We start from the raw sequence: 21,492 nt of genomic DNA on the forward strand, positions 1-21,492 counted from the left end.
GGTTGTATAAACGACTGCTAAACCACGAAACCATGTTTGTTTAGCCTAGGCTTGCAACACCCGGTATCTTATGAAATATTGGTTTTTAAATTTTTTTTTTTTTTAATTTTAAGGGTCCTCTTATACGCCGAAATATACGTTATATTTAAGTTTAATTCAAATAAGCCCAATATTTTCATCATTCCAAACGCTTAAGGTTTTAACACAGAAAAGAGCGAATACAAAAGGGGAGATAATTCAACATTTATTTCCGCTTTCGAAGTCAAATTGAAAACAATAAACAATCATTCCCTTTCATCAAGCTTTCTTTTTTAGACGATTTGCCACAAGATTTTCATTTTAAATTTAAAAATCATATAGTCGTTTCTTAAAAAAATTTTTTATACATAACAAGATTTAACGAAGAGTAAGTATTAATTCCCCTTATTTCTTTGTTTTAATGTTCCATTTTATAAATACACGAATGATTCTAAAAAAAAACATTGCTTTGAAATTAATACTTCATTTAGTGCTTATTTCGAATTACATTTATTCGAAAAAACAAACAAAAATAAAACAAAAACAAAAGGTTCTTGTTAAAATAGTCGGCAGATCGATTTTGTTTAAATACGTCGTTTTAAACAAAAACAATATTACGTTATTAATTGCCGTGCCGAAAATAGTAATATATCCAAAAATTATTAAAAATCATCGAGCAGAAAATTATTTGCAGTTAAAAGTAATTTTTACGGAAAATTGGGTAAAATTGCATTTTTCTTAGACGTTATAAAGTAGGCCTAAACTGTATGAGTCTATACACGGGACATAACTCTGAAACGAATATTTTAGATTACTTGTTCATGGCTGTAATAATTGTTGTCTATAAGTAATAGACTTAAAAAAAAATTATAAAAACATAATAGTTGTTCTATTCGATGATTTTTCATCATTTTTTGATATATTACTGTATTCGACTTGACAATTAAATATGTAATATAGTTTTTTTTTTCTTAAAACGATATATTAAAGAAAAAAAGTAGATTTGTTGACAAGAAGCACCAAACAAAAATACATAAAAATCTTTGATATTGTACGTACTTGTGACGGATCAAAGGTGTCATTTTCCAAAAATAATGTAAATTGATCGTGTTTTTTTTTTTTTTTTTTTTTTTTTTTTTAATTATTAACTAAGAAAATACAAACTTACGACTAAGCAAGTCTTAAATGATGAAATGTTGAAATAAATAAAGGTAAGGGAGAAACAACTTAATTCGAAGTATCTAGACCAAAACCAGCCTTATACAGTTTAGTATCAAAATCGCTAAAAATCGTAAATTTTGATTTTTCTGAGTTAAAAAAAGACTTCTTGTTTTTTTGTTTTTTTTTACTTTAATTGAAATTCAACATTCACCGTTAAATTGACGACCGGTAAAGGTTTTCGGGTATGCTGAAAACGAATATCACATTTAAATTTGGGACAGACAAGTAGTTTTTCTGGGTATTTAGACCTTATTATTCAATGTAATCCCTTATGTTTTCACTGGCGGTCATATTTTCCTCCATCTACACAAGTACTAATGCACATGCGTGTTACAAAACACTCCTCATCATAAAATATCTTTCAGCATACCCGAAAGAAAACCAAAGGTCGTCAATTTAACGATGAATGTTGAGTTGCTGCAGTTAAAGTAAAAAAAAAAATGTCTTTTTTTTTTTAAAACTCAGAAAAATCTAAATTTACGATTTTTAGTGATGTTAATACTAAACTGTAAAAACCACAAAATGGCGTTAATTTGTTAATTAATTTGTGGCGTTAATTTAAGGCGAGTGTTGAGTTGAAGTTAAAGTAAAAATTTACAAAAAAAAAAAAAAAAAAAAAAGAAAGAAAAAAATACTTGATTGTTTTATGTAATTTTTGGAATATGATCTTTTCGTTCCGTGACGAGTACGTACAGCATAAAGAGTTTTGGTATTTGTGCACTACTAGAACGGAATCCTTTTTTAATTTTCGGTTGGGTTGCGATATGGGGAGAGTGCATAGCAAGGGCAGACAAATGCAATTACAAGACCCAATCGAAAATAAATGCATGTTTTTTTTTGTTTTTTTTTTTGACAGTTTTTTTTTTTTTTAATATAAGAAACTTATAATAACACAAAGCTGAGTTTTTTTTTCTTTTTAACAGAATAGACATTTTTTAAATTTTTAATAAAACATGAACAAAGTTTTTGTAACACATTTCTGGAATTAGAATTAAAAAAAAAAAACTATTTTCTATTATTATGTTTCTTATATTTATCCCCCCACCCTAAAAAAAACCAAAAAGAACATCTGCATCTATAAATATAAAAGCGAAAATGTGTGTATGTTTCTCTCTTTTTTTTTTTCATTTTTCTTAAACTTTTTCTTCTCGGGGATGGGACATCCAACCAGATGTCTGACATTTACCCCTATTTTAGTGAGTCCAACCAAGAGATCTTTTCAGGATTCTAGCCGTCCCTTTCAGTGCAATCGTTTGTATTTCACTTGCACTTGGTTCACCGGGTATGCTTATGTATGTGTGTTTGTGTGTCCACTAAAAACTTTCGACAGACAGAACAAAAATTAACAAACTTGGTATCATATTGAAGCTCCACCCTCCGGACAACAAATATCGAAAAATTGGCCAAAAACGTTAATTTTTTCATCCTGAAATCAACAATTTTCTACGGGGGGAGGGGTCAGCAAAAACCGTCCTCTCATGACGAGATCAGTTCTACGCATGCGTCAGACGACGTCATGACCTGATTTAGTTTAAATATTTGAAGAACTGAGAGAATTTCATGTGTGTCGTGTTAGCTCAGTTGGTTAGAACGTTGATTCATTATCTAAACGTTTTGGGTTTGAAATTTTTTTTTTTTTTATCGATTTTTTAAATTTTAATATTGAAGCAGTGTTATTTAAGCCATTTTTCATGTAACGTTCGTTTTTCTGTTTTTTTTTTTAATTCGCTTATTCTTAGGTTTTCATTAACACCCCCACCCCCGACCGACCACATACACCCAAAAACACCCGGGTACCCACCGATTTTTTAAATTTTAATATCAAAACAGGCTTATTTAAGCCATTTTCACGTGTTTTTCTTTTGTTTTTTTTATTTTTCAGATTTTTTAAAGCAGTTTTAACGTTCATTTTTCTGTTTTCTTTTTTGTTTTTGTTTTTTCGATTTGCCTTACGCTAGTTTTTCTTTTTTCGATGTTTTGATGTTTTAATGAGGTCAAGTTTGACTGTGGGGCGGGAATACTTCCCAAGATGTTATAGGAAAAAGACTAACCCACATGCGGCGAGTGACAAATATTGAATATTTATCTTCCCGAAATCGAGCAAATTAAATAGACAGGCGAGCTTTGTTGTTAACTCTGAGATATTACGATTTATATGTGATATAAAAAGTTTTAAAAAGTTGTGAAGCGAGCGGCCGCTTCTCTGAAAGAAGCCTTTTGTAGACACACAGAAAAAGCGAACACACATACATACATACATACATTTTCGCTTTTATATTTATAGACAATGGGTTCTACATTTTGGCCACGTTTCAGAAAAATCTAATGGATGGATCAAAATTTATGGGGCAAAACGTGTCATTTTTGGCCGTTTTGGGGCATTTTTGACAAAAAATATTTTTTACTGTGCACATCTATTTAATGAAATACAATTTGTGGCAAAATTTCAAGAAAAACTAATGGACAGTTATCTGGCAATCGTCCGGACTAACAGAAGCACAGATGCCACTGAAAACATAGCTCCCTCTCCGATAAATTGGGGGACAAATATTATTTTAAGTGATTTTTTTTTACTTTTGATTTTCACTCTAATAAAAAAGAACCAAATTTATATGATATGCATACTCAGCACGGAACGAAGATGTTATTTTCAAAAAATCATGTAGTAAATCAAGTAGTTTTTTGTGCATGTTTAAAAAATGGTAGACTCTTAATTTGTTAATTTAAGTCATGAGTTATTTCCCTTGTTTGTTACATAAAAACATACAATAAAGCTTGATAAATTCTATTTTTACGTGTAATCATTTTTCCACGAAATCATTTTTTGTAATTTATACTAATTTCATAATAACGCATAAGTACATAATGCTTTCAACTGAAATGCATTGGTTTAAACAATCACCAATATAAAGAAGCACTAATTTTTTTAATTAATTGAATTACGATTTTAGCAATTAATAATTTGTAACAGCCATTGATGATCTCTTACTTGTGGAGAGGTTGTTATGTGACAATGCTGATGGATTAAAAAGGGTTGGTATGCCACTCTAACAAACGTTGTAATTCAGATATTGGAAAACGAAAAAGAGAAAAAGTAGAAAAAACATGGAAAGAAAAAAAGATTTGAACAGTATTAAATGCTTGTAAGGGGTCATTAAAAACGAGATTGATAACAAAATATTGTTTCTTCCTCAGGGAGGACCTTTGGGTCATTCTGAGCCATAAAAATAAATATTGATTTCATAATAAATTAATTTTTCCAAACATTTGCGAAATAAAAATTTGTTGACGTTGATAAACGAAATAATAGCCCTTTTGTTTGGCCATGTTAAGCTTCTTCAAGAAGGGTGGTCTTGACATCTCAGGCTATCTGTTTTTTTTAAAATTGTTTTTTATTATTGTCGTAACCAGAATGATAGAATCTTGACCGACATATGGGATAGGATGCTGATGACAGTTTTCTAAAGTGTGTCAAGTAGGTTAATCTTGGTGCTGAGAAGGGGATCACACACGTCCACTGTAATAATTGTTAATTTAACTACTTGCCAATAAACTCCTCTCTTGAAACTTTGATAAATAATTAAACAAAGAAAACGCATTAATGATTTCAGGGGCCAGTCAAAAGGGCAGCAGAAACCTCTCATTTATGGTAGTAGGGAGTGGAAGCGTACTGGGCCCATAACATGTTAAGTTTTGAGACATTGTGTTGAACAAAGATGGCGGCGTAGTTCAGATCAGTAACCAAGATGGCGACCAAGAATCAAATGCGGTCCGTCGCGTAGTTAACCTCTTAAGTTCTGAGATATTATGTTGAACAAAGATGGCAGTGTAGTTCAGATCAGTAACCAAGATGGCGGCGTAGTTCAGATCAGTAACCAAGATGGCGGCGAAGAATTAAATGCGGTCCGTGATGTAGCAAATGGCGAACTGATTGAATCCAAAATTCGACAATTTTTATAATAATTTTGCGACGTTTTCATTGGTTATTTAGCACAGCCGTTGGTTATAAAAATGATTGGTGAATCCATTCGTCTCATACCCCACATCACAAGTCAAAAATATTTTACAGATGGGAAATAGATGAAGAAGGGAAAGAGAAGTGGACCTAAAAATCCATTGGCCACTTGTGATTTCGTAATGTATTCTCCAGAGTTGGAAGTTGTAGAATATTACTGATGATATATTATCGAGAATTATGAGTTGAATTCTATTGGGAGGGAAGGGGTGGAACTATGCCCCTTGATTCTCATTATAAGACAATGCATAAGTGAGCTTTAGAGACTCTGTTCGCCTACCAGACTCCACATCATTAAGAGACTGACTCTCAGACTTAGGCTTGAAATAATAAATTTGAAGGTACCCGGACTCCGCTTTGTTCCTCACCAACTTCATGCCATTAAGAGACTAACCCTCTTGAAATCGCTAAACTCGAAAATTGCCCAGACTTTACCAAAGAGTGCTGTCCCGACACGAATATTAAGAACCTAAATTAAGACTTGCGCAGAATCAGAGTATATGACTTCCTTCTGTGAATAATTATTGTTACTTTATTCAGAACTAGCCTGGGTGTTTGGAGATGTGTGTTGAGCAAAAATAAAAAAAAGTGGTAGTAGGCATGTAGGCTCGAACCCGTGAATGTGGTGAGAGGTGTTAAAAAAATGATGTAAAAAAAAAAAAGTGACTCCTTGTACGCTGCTCTGTCTGGAAGTGAGGCCCGTAAAACTGCCCATCTTTGAGGTTCGATTGTGAGCTAACAAGGAAAGAACCAAGCACCTTTTTTTGAGGAATTTAAGTTCAGACTATCAAAAATGTCTAAGAACAAAAAAAAATTCAATTTCCAATAGTGCCACATGTTTTTTTGGGTCGCCTTAAATCAATACCACAATCTGGGCTTAAAAGTTCAATAACTCAGAAACAGTTCATTTTCAGAGGTTTTAAACATGATTTTTAGATTCCTTGTGTGGAAAACCTTGTCCATGCAAATTTGCAAGGTTCTACCTAGTCTAGAAATTGATTTATGTCCAAAAACGTAATTTCATAATTTTGCGAATTCGCGCCTCAACGCAATATACGTAAAATACCAAAATTACGATATTTCCGGAATCACTTAGAGTTAAAAGCTCAAATTTTCAGGATTCCCTAGTTTTTATGATACCAACATATGGTGAATGTTTGGAAAAAATCCAAGACGTAAGGGTGTCAAAGATGTTTTTTTCTGGATGGTTTGAGATGGAATTACCCGGCCGAGGTTGAATGAGGATTAGCAAATGTTTCATCCCCCTATATTTTATCAGTGAAATTGCCTATTTTTCAATCAAACCGATTGATTGCTCTAATTGAGGACTCACTACATTGCACTGAGAGGAAACTTCACATTCTTCGCTGCAGTGATATAGACCACAATGCATTGTATTTTACATTCTATTGTAGAAAACTTATGGGTTTGTATTATTATACACATAGATTCAAAAAAGTTGTCAAAAAACAAATATATAACAAATAAATGTTATCAAAGGCAAGATAAGTTACTTTTCTAACTAACTGGATATTTTTTGTGTGTTTTTATTTAATGTAACATGTTTATTCAGCTCGAAAATTAGACTGTGTTTATCGATATATTTGAAAAAGACAAATGGTGGCGAGGTCTCTGTTGAATACGTTAAGTTTGGGAAAATGAGTTTAAACTAAAAAAATTATACAAAATACTGTTAGAAATTCACTCAATATATGTCCACCTATGTCACGTAACATATATTTGGTGGGTTTCTAACAGTATTTTCTATAATTCCTTAATTTAAACTCATTTTCCCAAACTTAATGTATTCAACAGAGACCTTGCTGCTATTTGTCTTTTTCAAATATATCATAAACACTATGATTTTGAAACCTAATTATTATTTTACATTAAATAAAAACACTCAAAATTTATCCAGTTAGGTAGAAAAGTAACTCATTTTGCCTTTGATAACATTTATTTGTTATATATTTGTTTTTTGACAACTTTTTTGAATCTATATGTACAGTAAAACAAACCTAAACTTACTATTTTATAAAATTATTTTTATATAATGGTTTGAATTAAAGTTTAAAATGCAAAAGTTAAGTGACATGGTTAAATTGTGCTATAAACAGAAACCTTCAATTCAAATGCATCCTTGTCACATCCAAGAAAATACTGTTTATTTTATTTGGTCTGCTTTTCTGCTTGTGCTTTAATAAAACTTTTTAAATGCACTTGTGATGTTAGGTTGTATATTCGAATATTCGTTTACTTTTCAAACACCAAATTAGTAAAGAAGTTGCAAACATAATTTTCGTCTCCCCCAATTGACCATTTATATAAGTTATAGTATACATTTCTTGTGGTCTATTGGTCTTACTGGATTCCAGAACGAACATTCATCTAGTTTGGTGGAGTATCCAGCTTTGTGCTGTTACTTGAGGTTATATCACTTCAACAGGTGCACCATTTCTCAGAAAGTCCAATGTGAGTTAGCCATGCCAAGGAGATATTATTTGGAATGCAAATACTATGTAATACATGTATGCTATGTAATTTTGAACATTTAGTCAGGGTTTACTTGTAGGAAAAATATACTCATATCAGGTTATCCTTACAAACCCCTGCACAGAGAAACCTTAGACATTCGAGGATAGTTTCTTGTATGCATTAAAGTTTATTATTATTATTATATATGAGGTACCTTCAATAAGTTTCCAGACTTTTTTTTTGTACAGGCATTTTTTTAAAATTGTCATAGACTCTTGAAAATTCAGTATGGCATTATATGAGATGACTGACCAATTTTTATGATTTCAGGTTCGATTGAACAGCTACAGTTGAAATTGGAATACAGCCTACTAAAGCCTGATTGTCACAGTTGGTGAATTTCAAAATGAAATCTGGATGTGAGGACATTTTAGAAAAACGCTATGCAATAAAATTCTGTTCTAAACTTGGAAAAAATGTCATAGAAACGTATGAAATGCTTCAGACTGCTTTAGGACCATCTTACATGAATCGAGCATCAGTTTTTGAGTGGCATAAGAGATTCAAGGAAGACAGGGAGTCTGTGAAGGATAATGAGGTGTGGGAGGAGTAAGGAAGTTAGAACACCGAAGTTGATTGAGCATATAAAGGATTTATAAAGACCATCGTGTGTCTAAAAAGATAATAAGTGCACAGTTCAATGTCAGTGCGGAAACTGTACTCACAATTATTTGTGAGGAATTGAAGATGCGGAAGATTTGCACAAAGTTTGTTCCAAAGGTGCGCCTTCCTTGTCACAGTCTATTTGACCAAGATGAGCATCACGACAGTTTCTCATGCTTTCTATAATGCAAACCTTGTTCTCTGTGACTTTTTGTTATTATCTAAGCACAAAGAAAACCTTAGAGGTTGTCATTATGAAACATTTGAGGAAATGAAAGCAGCTGTGACAAGGGTTATTGACATGCTCGCACAAGAGGACTTCCAGAAGTTGTTGGAATGATACAACAAGTGCATTGCATCCAGAGAAGATTACTTCAAAGGGGATTTGAGTTTTATGTGTGTTGCTATGAATAAAAGTGTCCATGCAAAAAAACTGGAAACTTATCGAAGGCACCTCATGTGTGTGTGTCAGTAATGGAAGTGCATTTAAAAAAAAATGATTAATTATTATTTAATTCATTGATTATTTAATTCATTGATTATTTAATTTATTGATTATTTAATTTGTTGATTATTTAATTTATTGATTATTTAATTAATTGATTATTTAACTTATTGATTATTTAATTCATTGATTATTAAATTAATTGATTATTTAATTAATTGATTATTTAATTAACTGATTATTTAATTAATTTATTATTTAATTTTTTGATTATAATTTATTTATTATTTAAAAAAATAATTTTTCTTTTCTTTTTTTTCACAGATTATCCAGTGCAAAAAATTTCAACTTATAACACTTAAATGATGAATTTTTATTTGAAGCAACATGAAATGAGAAACATCAAAGCCTAAAATATCTTAAAACTTATGAATGTAAAAGACATAATTTAATTTTTAAATACAATTAAAGACGTTGATATCACTTATATAACATACTATATATATTTATGTAAAAGAGGTTGATATTGTCTCTAAAAATCAGATTTGATTCCAAGGTATTAATACTATTATTTTCTGATAAATAACAGTTTTCATATTGAGCAATACAAGTGAAACACACACACACACACATATATATATATATATATATATATAATTAGAAAACGTCTATATTATTTGGCATATATAAACATTCTACCATTGAGGATCATTTTTTAAAGAATTGGTATATGAGCTAATATATGAACAAATCTACTTTTCAGCTAAAATGTACATGGGAACAAAGATTGAAAAGATTTCTGAAGAACATTTTGTTTTGCACAATGGTAATTTAAAGCAATATATGAAAACGAAAGTGCAAGAGATTCAAACAATTGTACTTAAAGGGGACAGAAGCTTAAAAAATATCTTTATTTAAATTTAAATGTATGAGATGGCAGGTGAATGTCTGTCATCCAGTAGGATGCCCCATCCTCAGCTCGAACAAAATGATAAAAAAACCGAAGAGAAGCCATATTTTTCTGAAATATCCGGGGCTTCCTTTACAGAAGGGGCATCCGTGAAAACGCACGTGAAGATAAACGCTCGCGATGAGAAACGTCATACTTGTCAAATATGTCACAAACCATTTTCAAGTCGAGGGAATTTAAGCAAACACATGAGAGTACACACTGGACTGAAACCATTTTCTTGCGAAGTGTGTGACTCTACTTTCACATTAAAACAAAGCATGATGCATCATATGCGAATACACACTGGAGAGAAACCATATTCTTGTGAAATCTGCGATAAATCATTTGCAACAAATAACACGTTAAACGGCCACATACGAACACATACTGGAGAAAAACCATATTCTTGTGAAATATGCAAAACTTCGTTTACACAGAAATCAGCTTTAACTACACACATGAGGACGCACAGTGGCGATAAGCCATATACTTGTAACGTGTGTCACAAAGCGTTTTCCCACCAAAGATCTTTAAATGGCCACATTCGAACTCATACCGGAGAAAAGCCATATTCTTGTGAAGTGTGTGGCTATTCTTTTATAGAACAGACATCTTTAAAAAAACATATCAGAACTCACACCGGAGAAAAGCCATATTCTTGTGAAATCTGTAACAAACCATTTTCTGAGCAGGGCAATTTGAACAAACATATTCGAACTCATACCGGAGAGAAGCCATTTTCATGTCAAACGTGTCATACTTTTTTTACTGAGAAATCATCTTTGGACCGACATATGAGAATGCATACAGCAGTCCAGTAATTATAGGAGAAACTTTCACATTTCAAAAACTATATTATTTCAGTAATTATAGGAGAAACTTTCACATTTCAAAAACTATATTATTTCAGTAATTATAGTAGAAACTTTCACATTTCAAAAACTATATTATTTCAGTAATTATAGGAGAAACTTTCACATTTCAAAAACTACATTATTTCAGTAATTATAGGAGAAACTTTCACATTTCAAAAACTACATTATTCTTGTAATTATAGGAGAAACTTTCACATTTCAAAAACTACATTATTTCAGTAATTATAGTAGAAACTTTCACATTTCAAAAACTACATTATTCTAGTAATTATAGTAGAAACTTTCACATTTCAAAAACTACATTATTTCAGTAATTATAGGAGAAACTTTCACATTTCAAAAACTACATTATTTCAGTAATTATAGGAGAAACTTTCGCATTTCAAAAACTATATTCAGTAATTATAGTAGAAACTTTCACATTTCAAAAACTACATTATTCTAGTAATTATAGGAGAAACTTTCACATTTCAAAAACTATATTCAGTAATTATAGGAGAAACTTTCACATTTCAAAAACTACATTATTCCAGTAATTATAGGAGAAACTTTCACATTTCAAAAACTACATTATTCTAGTAATTATAGGAGAAACTTTCACATTTCAAAAACTACATTATTCTAGTAATTATAGGAGAAACTTTCACATTTCAAAAACTACATTATTCCAGTAATTATAGTAGAAACTTTCACATTTTAAAAAACTGTATTATTCTAGTAATTATTAAAGAAACTTTCAAATTTCAAAGACTACATCATTCCATTAACTATAGGAGAAACTTTCAAATTTTCAAAAACTTCCTGTCGAATATACCCGGTGAACCAATTGCAAAAAAAAAAAAAAAAAAATACAAACAATTCCACTCAAAGGAACGGTTAGAATCTTAAAAAAGATCTCTTTGTTGCAATGACTGAATTTGTGGGTGATGTCTGGCATCCCGTAGAATGGCTCATCCCCACAAACAAACAACAAAATAATAAGGAAATTAAAACAAGCGAAAATACAACTTGAAAAATCAGCAAACATCTGTGAATATATTTGGTCACAACAACAATCAGAAAAGTAACAGTGTTCCACGAGAAGGGCATATATGTGGGCAGATGCATCAAAAACAAGGCCATAAAACCAGATATAGTTATCTAGAACAAACCTGGAAGAACTCCTCTAACCATCTATCCCAAACAAATATGGCATTAATGGAGCCAAACATGAAAAAAATTTTGAAATATAAAGACCTGAATGATTTGAATATAATATGGTCCCTGAACAAGATAAACATATCGGTTGTGATAGGGGTAACTGATCTAATAAAAAAAAATCTAAAAAATTACTTAGACGTAATTCCAGGAAGACCAAGCTGCAGTGAAGTACAAATAGCATCTCTTAAAGAGGCAACATCTATTTTCAGATATAAATTTAATGCATAACAGAATCGGATCACCGAAGTTAAGCAACGTTGAGCCTGGTCATTGCTAAAATGGGTGACCAATTTGGGAAGTCCAGGTGCTGTATGTAGGAGGACGTCGACACCTCCCTGCAAAAAGTTGCAAAAACCTAACGTCGTCATCTCCCTTAACAGGAATATACATGCGACTGGGGACCGCTTGTGAATTTCATACTCCCATGAAACTTCCACCTTCGGAGGAAGCCTGTTAAGCCCTGAATAGGGTTGGTGCTGACACACACACATAACAGAATCAAGTTTTAGCCTCAAAAGGGGGAATGGGGGGGGGCTGAGCGTTTCAAACTAACTGAAGGAAAATATAAATGCAGTGATGTAAGGACACTTCTTAATAGAAATAAACCCTGACCAAATATTAAAAAAATGGTGTATTATCTCCTCAAGCAATCCAGTATATATTTCTAGAAGTATCATTCCAGCTATGAGAAGGGCAAACCTGGGTCAGCCCTCAAGTCTTGATAACAATAGCTCTGCGATCCCATCTCCATCATTTGTACTTGGGTCCCCACACGCTTTAAAAGGCTTTATTTCTATCATTGCCTTGAAAATATGGGAAATGTCATGCAAAAAGTCCAGTAAAAATTTGTCTTGGAATATTAAAAACTAACATCAGAATAAATACCATTAAAATAGTTTTAAAATATTAGAAAGTTTCGTATATATATATTAGCCATATTAGCAGATTTTAGTTTTGCTTTCCTAAATAATGAGAGTTATGTCCATTTTTTGTTTTTATGTTGTCGCCCCGTTTTTTTATAGGACATTTTTTTTTTTATTTATTTTTAAAATCTTTTGACATGCATAAAAGTTATCCATGGATATGTGTTTCTGGTTACCAGCCGTCGTCAGCATGGCTAGACTTTATTTGACAAGGATCAAACCCATAATTGCACAATCTGGATCCTGGTGTTTTACTGCTGAGCCACTGCACTTTGTCAGATTTTACGCACGATTTTTATAGCTTTTTTAAATGTAAAATCTGTTACTTTGTTAGCAATATTAGCAGTTTTGAAATGCTGCTTTTTTTTTTTAATTTTGTTTTCCTAAGCAATGAGGGAATATGTCAATTTTTGTTTTTGTATGTCATAAACCCCCCCCCCCGCCCGTTTTTTTTTGGGGACAGAACGTATTTTATATATATATATATATATATATATATATATATATATAATATTCCAGGATAAGATAAAAACCAACGAATTTAACGAGGTTAACATAAGAATGCTCAATAATAAATAAAAGAAGATATACTTTGTATTTATGTTTACATAAACATTTTGATATCGCTATATATGATCAGTCTGGTCCTCAGGACTTGAATTTCTTAAAATCAGCATTTCTTAAAAGCAACATTTCTTAAAATCAACATTTCTTAAAAATCAACGTTTCTTAAAAATCAACATTTCTTAAAATGACACATTTTTTAAAAAGCAACATTTCTTAAAATGACACATTTTTTAAAAAGCAACATTTCTTTAAAATCAACATTTCTTAAAAATCAACATTTCTTAAAATGACACATTTCTTAAAAATCAACATTTCTTAGAAAGCAACATTTCTTAAAAATCAACATTTCTTAAAAATCAACATTTCTTAAAAGCAACATCGCCTGACAAAGTCATAACAAATTGAACGGAAACATTGTCGTGAATGTGTAATGATATTAAAATTTTTATGTAAACATAACTAATACATATATTAATGATGAGATTCCAATATTTTTTCGATTCCGATACAATTACTGATTCCATACTAAATTCTTGATTTCAATACGATTACCGACTCTGATTTTTTTTTATAAATCTTTAAATATTTAACAATAGAGGTATTATTTATTCACGATTACCATGAAAAAAAAAAAAAAACACATGTTAAATATGCTGATATTTTCACAAACAAACTTGGTGGATCTGAGTTGGGTGTAAAGTACTTTTCAGAGTAATTCCCATTAGAGTGTCCAATGTAATTACAGAGCAAATTGGAAAAGTTACATTGACAATGAAAACAATCACACCATTTATATATAATTTATTTCATTTGCCTTATGACAGGATCTTCAGATCAAAAACTGAACAAATTGATTTCACAAAAGTTCACATTCGAGTCCCCCTCCCCAAAAAACGTTTTTTCCTCAAATCTTGGCGAGGGAAGAAAGAGAATAGTATGAGACCCTTCCGAGACAAAGTTATTTTATTTTTGTTTGATATATAACTTAAAAAATTGTTGCTTTTGTTTGAATGGTCATCACCTGATCAGCTACAAAATTGAATAAGTTGATTCCAAAATAATAAGGGTTTACATTGGGTTTCAAAACAAAAAACAAAAATCTTCCAAGGCTTGGGATAGAGAGCATAAGAGTCTCTTTCCTATTTTTTATTTTTTGAGAAGTATGGTTTATGTTTCTACTACATCGATGGATTAAATAAAGGGTTCAGTTTGAAATTCCGTATACATTCCCGAGTTTGACAAAGATTTGCAGTAAAGTACAGAATTGTTAATCTTTGATAATGTATAAACTAATTATTATGGCCTCTGTTCTGCTGGAGAATGCCAATAGGGTTGTCCATAAAATTTTTAAAAGGCTAGAGTGCTCCTACTTTAGGGGCATAGCTTGACTCTCCCCACCTTCCGACCTTGTGTCACATCTTTCTGCAGTAGGAAGGAAATACCTACTTCCTCATGTAGGCCTGTAGAGTAAGACTAACAAGTTTCCCCATCTGATGCGTTGAAGCTAAGATTGTGTTTCTGATGTTTCGTCATTGGGTTGAAGACTCCACATGGCAGATGTACATAGTCTTATGTGCAGTTTACAATTGTTTAAAAGAATCTGCTTAATCAACCAAAAGTTCAGGTATTTTAACATTATGGCCTATTTTATCTCAATGGCTACCTCTTGTAAGAGTGTCTCTGCATGTAATCTCGAAGCAAGGGTTGCATAATTCCAGCTACACCTCTCCTAAGTCGGCACTACTTCAGTCCAGTAGCAAGGAAAAGCTTAGAACGACTGGAAACAATACCAAAATAAGTGGAGAGCATATACAGCACCTGGTGTTCTCAAATGGTCACCCATTTAGTACTGACCAGGTTCAGCATTGCTTAACTTTGGTGATCTAAGGGGAACCAATGTGTCAACGTGAATGAAAAACAACACATAATTTGTAAAAAATGCATTGTAATGAAATTCTCTACTAAATCTGCATAATTTTAAAGAATGGAAACGATTTGAAAACGTTTTATTAGCATTAAAAAGCACAGAATACTTATTAGCATTAAAAAGCACAGAATACTTAACGCTTGAGAATTTGTAAACCAACCAAAATGGCAGAACCTAATTAGTTTTAGTGCTTGCTAACAATGTGTAATTATGTTTGCAAAAAAATCTTCAAATTTGGTAGAGAATTTCATTCTTATATTTTTGTGTGATTTGTGTGCTGTCTTTCGGCGGTCAGAGCCCTCCAAGGTCACTGCGGCGAGCGGCCTCCAGTTGGGACGGTATAGGCGGCGTCGAATCAATAGACCGCTGCACCGTTTCGCTGTCTCTCTTTACACAGACAAGCATGTGGCGTAAGCTATTGGATTCACTGCGTCTCATAGCGGTATAACCAGGGATCTGAGGTTCGTCTGGTACAGACTTCAGCGAGGTATCCAGCGCCGACTTGAACGATTCTGTTTTGCAGTTCGTGATCTCTCTGATATTACGTGGCAGGCAATTGAAGAGCGTAGGACCCCGGGAATTTAAACTCGATTCCCTGAGCCGTCGGATCCAGTTGTCCCTGGCACTGGTTAGGGGTGGTACCACACACCTGGTTCTCCATCATACGCCAGGTATAGATGATTGAATATCTTTCTTGCCTGCGTTGAATCGATTTGATATTCAACGTATCCAGCAGTTGCCAATAATTCAATTGACTATAACCAGTTATCTTTCTTAGAAACGACTTCTGGATGGCCTCTAATGCTTGAATATGACCTTTTCTGTCCGGAGTCCACAGCTGACAACAGTAATCAATGTGCGGCAACACCAGCGACTTCCAGAGTGTCAGCATTAGGTTTTTTTGTCTCGTTTTGAAAGTGCGTAGAATCCAACTGGAAAGGCTCCGTGCAGTTGAACAAACTTTGTCGATCTGGGAGGTGAATGTACCATCAGAATCCAACGTTACTCCCAGATCGCGCACAGTATCTTTGGTTTTAATTAGCTTCCCGTCTTGGGTCGAGTACTTAGATGCTTCTCTCAGGTCCTTCCTTCTACCGTATTTGATACACTCGAATTTCCCGGAGTTAAACTGCATATTGTTGTCATTCGCCCATTGGTAGATAGCGTCTAGATCATCTTGGAGAGCTTGTACATCAGAAGAATCTTTTATTTTCCTGCCAATCCTGGTGTCGTCGGCAAAACTTGAGACGAAAGACGATTTGACTTTTTCGTCTATGTCGCCGATTAGTACGAGGAACAGCAACGGACCAAGTACTGAACCTTGGGGAACGCCAGATAGCACTTTGGTCGAGGGAGATGCAGAGCCATTTACTACAACTGTCTGGTAGCGATCTGTTAGGAATGATTTAATCCATAGGATCAATTTACCTCCAATTTTTTTTTTTTTTTTTTTTTTTTTTTTACACAGTGATCACCACTTATCAAGGCCCGGAAGCCACTCAGGGATAAGGGTTATTGTAAGTACATCACGTTAGTGAGGAGATTTTATGAAGTGTTTAATTAGGGGGGCGGCTCATTAGGAATTTGTTAACATTAGACTTGAAGACATCCAAGTTGTAGTCCGGAGGGAAGCAGGCAGACGGAACAGAGTTCCACAGGCGTGCAGTTCTAAGAAAGAAGCTTTGCTCATGAAATCCGCGTTTTGATTTAGGCACAGATATAGAGTGGGGGAAATTTTTCACAGTGGATTCAGCTAGAAGATGTTGGAGCTTTTCGATGGTTACTGCAAAGTCCATTTTGTCGAACGCCTTTGCAAAGTCTAGGTATATCACGTCGACATTACATTCATTGTCTAGAGTATTAATGATCCTATCATGATGGATTAGAAGCTGACTTAAGCAGAATCTTCCGGTTCTGAATCCATGCTGCCCTGGAGTGAACAGACTGTGGTTGTTGAGGAATTCCACCAAGTACTTTCGAAGGACCTTTTCGAATACTTTTGTAATGTGGGATGTTAGTGCCACTAGTCGATATTGCTTGGGGAGAGATCGACCGTCACCTTTGTATATTGGGATAATGTTAGCGCGCTTAGAGTCGGCTGGGACTATCCCTTTGTCCAGAGATGCCCTCCATAATATGAATAGTGGCTTAGCCAGCTGCTTTTTACATTCCTTAAGGAGTAGCGCTGGGAAACAGTCGGGACCTGCCGCAGAGTTGGCTCTGAGTTCATCTATCGCGTCGGTCAGGTCTCTTTGTGTAAACGTAACATCAGTAAGCATTGGTTTAGTGTCGTCATCTGGTTCAGGTTCAGGTTTTGACGGTATTGGTCTAATGGGCTTACTGAAAACAGATTCGTATTGATCAGCAAGTAAACTGGCCATTTCAGCACTATTAGCGGTTAATTGCCCGGCATGATTAATGAGAGGACCTATCGCTGACTTAATCCTTGAGAATTTCTTGGCATAATTGTAGAAATATTTAGGGTTGCGCTTTATAGCACCAACAGCTTTGTACTCGTCATTTTCGCGTGATTTTTGAAGAGAACTAATCAGTTTCTTTTCAATTTCAACTAATTCGCTAAGAATTCGCGTTGTTTTTTCATGCGATTTGGACTTTTGCAACTGTTGCATTTTTCTACTTCTTTTACGCATGAGGTTCTTCTGATCCCTCGGTATGAGTTTACTGACCGGAACGTTTATGAATTTTTTCTTATAAGGAACATGTTCTCGTGTGGTCTCGTAACAAAGATTTCCAATACGATTCAACATTTCATCCGGTTCAAGGTGTGAAAGCTCATTTGCCCAGTCTACTTCCGATAACCGAGCTCGAATGTTGTCCCATTTGATGGCGTCGTTAAAGAAATTTAGAGATGCCAGGTTGCCTGGTTTAGATACGTTATCGCATTCGGTATCCGGCCGCTGGCATTCAATACTTGAGCTGCAGGTCACCATGAAATGATCTGACAATATTGTCGGCGTACTGGTATAACTGTGCAGCAAGGAATCATTATTGGTAAACACCAGGTCTAGGGTATTACCTCCTCCGTGAGTGGGCAAGTTGATATACTGGCTAAGAAAGAATTCATCAGTTAAACTTTTCAGTTGCTGCAGCATCAACCATTCATCTGGCGGTGCACCAGGTCCCGGTGCACCTGTGGGCCAGGTAGCATGTGGTAAATTAAAATCCCCACAGAGTGTGATGTTAGGAGTTGGTGTATCCAGGTTTCTCATCACTCTTCTAAGTTCGGCAATAGCCTTACCAAACTCTACTGATGTTGATCTGTGACCACTCATTATATCGTCGGGTTGACGGTAGATGACTACGATCACCAGATTTGGATTTTTTAGTTGAACACCAACCATTTCGATGACACCCGATGAGTATTTAATAATGGGTGGCTCAGCAGTAGCGGCCAGATCGTTCCGCACGTACAACATAGCGCCTCCATTATTCCTTCCTTGTTTACTTTTACGGGGACGGTTACGGTCGCTTCGAAAGGGTTCGTATCCCTTAATGTGTATCTCAGCATCTTTCTCTTCTCGAAGCCATGTTTCAGTCATGGCTGCAAAGAGTTCGTTATTTGTATTCAAATAATCGCTGAGCATTGGCACTTTGGTTTGGTTTGTACGTGGATATAGTCCATGAATATTTACAACGGTAAAATTTGACAATGGAGAGTTTACCGCCTCATTGGGATCATCTGCTGGTGGGGGATATAACTCATCGGCATTGTCATATTGGGCTGCTGGTCTTGACTTAGTCCCGGTGTCGCTGATGCTTGTGGTTGGTTGGGAAACGGATGGTGGTACATCCCCATGGCCCATGGTGGCATCATTTGTAGCGGTGGCGGCTGAACCAGTGTGACGCTCCTCAGCCTGGCTTCTACTGTGTCTAGAAGATCTTGCCTCCACTTCTGCAGTATCTCTAAAAAATGGCCGGTCTCATTGGATTGCATACCATTTACAGCTGTGTCATTTTTTTTTCTGATTTTCTACATGTTCCTTTGGTGAATATAATGACATATCGTCTAACGTATCGTCTTTACCTCGACGCGTGCGTTGGATATGCCGGAATTTACAATAATTTATAATTCTGACATTCTTTGTTCTTGATAGACGAGCGACATAATATAGGATGCCACTTTGTACAAGTGGGAAATCTCGGGCAGCCGTCTGGATTCCTTTTGGATTTCGGCCCATATCGCATAAGTTTTCGGCATGGACGTGGGTGGTTTTTTGAACATCCCTTTCCAGAGACCCCGTAACGACATTTCTTCTTGGCGTAGTGTGGACATACGTTTTGAAGTCTAGGCGGGTCGCTGTTGGGGTCTTTGTCGGGAGTATTATTCTTACGGAGAGATTTTTTCAGATCTGCAGCATCAGACTGTTTCTCTCCTGCTTTATGAGTAGTATGTTTTTCATCGCCATCAGTACCTCGGTCTTCATCTTCCTCGTCATCATCACCACCATGAGCACCACGGGTATCATCATTCTCATCTGCCTGTGTTGAATCGACATCTACCTTTTATATATCTTTACCTTTTATATAAGTTATGTGGGGGGGGGGTTCATGTTTTCTTGACCATTCCCTATTTTGTACTTTTACCAGATTTGTTAGGCGTTTCTGCATTTTTGAGATGAAGATTAGTTATTTGTATTATTTGTATTATTCATCCGACTACTGTTCTCATCTTGAGTGTCATTTTCACAATGTTTCGGTCGATGTAACCTCCGACCTTCTTCAGGTGTATCTTGTCAAACTTGGGAATGTTTCTGTCGAACTCAGAAATTTGAACGAAATTTCGAGCGGAACTCTTTATTTACTTCACAGAGGGTAGCATGTTCTTGTTCCGTCAGCCATGACTGGATAGAGACCCTATGCAATTCGCAATTGCATTTGTAAGCTTGAATTGATGAATCTAAAGAAAGTCGGAGGTCATATCGTCCGAAACGTGAAATGCTAACCATCAAGATGAGTTGAATTTCTTTTGCTTGGCCTTTTGGTTAGCGATCGACCTGTTTGTTTTCGGTTCAGACCAAACCGGAAAACAGTTGGTAACCTTTTATTTAAAAAGGGTTGTAAGGATTTTACTAATCATTTTATATATATATATATATATATTGCTTTTCACTTTCTATTTTAATCCAGTGAAATTGATGTGTGTATATATATATATATATATATATATATATATATATATATAGATTTATGATATATATATATAGATTTATGATATATATATATATATATATATAGATTTATGATATATATATATATATATATAGATTTATGATATATATATATATATATATAGATTTATGATATATATATATATATATATATAGATTTATGATATATATATATATATAGATTTATGATATATATATATATATATATATATAGATTTATGATATATATATATATATAGATTTATGATATATATATATATATAGATTTATGATATATATATATATATATATATAGATTTATGATATATATATATATATATATAGATTTATGATATATATATATATATATATATATAGATTTATGATATATATATATATATATAGATTTATGATATATATATATATATATATATATATAGATTTATGATATATATATATAGAGAGAGAGAGAGATTTATGATATATATATATATATATATATATATATATAGATTTATGATATATATATATATATATATATATATTTATGATATATCTATATATATATAGATTTATGATATATATATATATATATATATATATAGATTTATGATATATATATATATATATATATATAGATTTATGATATATATATATATATATATATATATAGATTTATGATATATATATATATATATATATATATATATAGATTTATGATATATATATATATATATATATATATATATATAGATTTATGATATATATATATATATATATATAGATTTATGATATATATATATATATATATATAGATTTATGATATATATATATATATATATAGATTTATGATATATATATATATATATATATAGATTTATGATATATATATATATATATAGATTTATGATATATATATATATATATATAGATTTATGATATATATATATATATATATATAGATTTATGATATATATATATATATATATATAGATTTATGATATATATATATATAGATTTATGATATATATATATATATATAG

The 21,492-nt window shown here is 33.0% G+C and overlaps 1 protein-coding gene and 1 long non-coding RNA gene across 2 annotated transcripts; one reads left to right on the forward strand and one right to left on the reverse strand.

Annotated features, from left to right (window-relative positions):
• The first annotated feature begins 267 nt into the window (after positions 1 to 267).
• On the forward strand, positions 268 to 11,522 carry LOC145261091 (uncharacterized). Its single transcript, XR_013864408.1, has 2 exons — positions 268 to 406; positions 9,162 to 11,522. It is a non-coding gene; the product is annotated as an uncharacterized LOC145261091 (long non-coding RNA).
• Positions 11,523 to 12,568: 1,046 nt separating this feature from the next.
• Positions 12,569 to 19,105, reverse strand: LOC145261002 (uncharacterized). Its single transcript, XM_080119130.1, has 2 exons — positions 17,024 to 19,105; positions 12,569 to 12,667 (listed from the first exon to the last, which is right to left on the reverse strand). Exons 1-2 carry the CDS (start codon positions 19,103 to 19,105, stop codon positions 12,569 to 12,571), a joined length of 2,181 nt encoding a protein of 726 aa, XP_079975256.1.
• Between the last annotated feature and the right edge of the window lie 2,387 nt (positions 19,106 to 21,492).

Source organism: Euprymna scolopes, chromosome 37, assembly GCF_053919585.1.
Source record: "Euprymna scolopes isolate OS-2025 chromosome 37, ASM5391958v1, whole genome shotgun sequence".
Lineage (NCBI taxonomy): Eukaryota > Metazoa > Mollusca > Cephalopoda > Sepiida > Sepiolidae > Euprymna > Euprymna scolopes.

What these genes read in the sequence shown, in the direction of transcription:
- LOC145261002 (XM_080119130.1), bottom strand. Translation starts at nt 19,105, where the DNA reads ATGGGCCATGGGGATGTACCACCATCCGTTTCCCAACCAACCACAAGC. An exon ending in ATCTTCTAGCTGAATCCACT is followed by an intron (nt 12,668 to 17,023) that starts GTGAAAAATTTC and finishes CATATTTTCAAG; the next exon opens with GCAATGATAGAAATAAAGCC.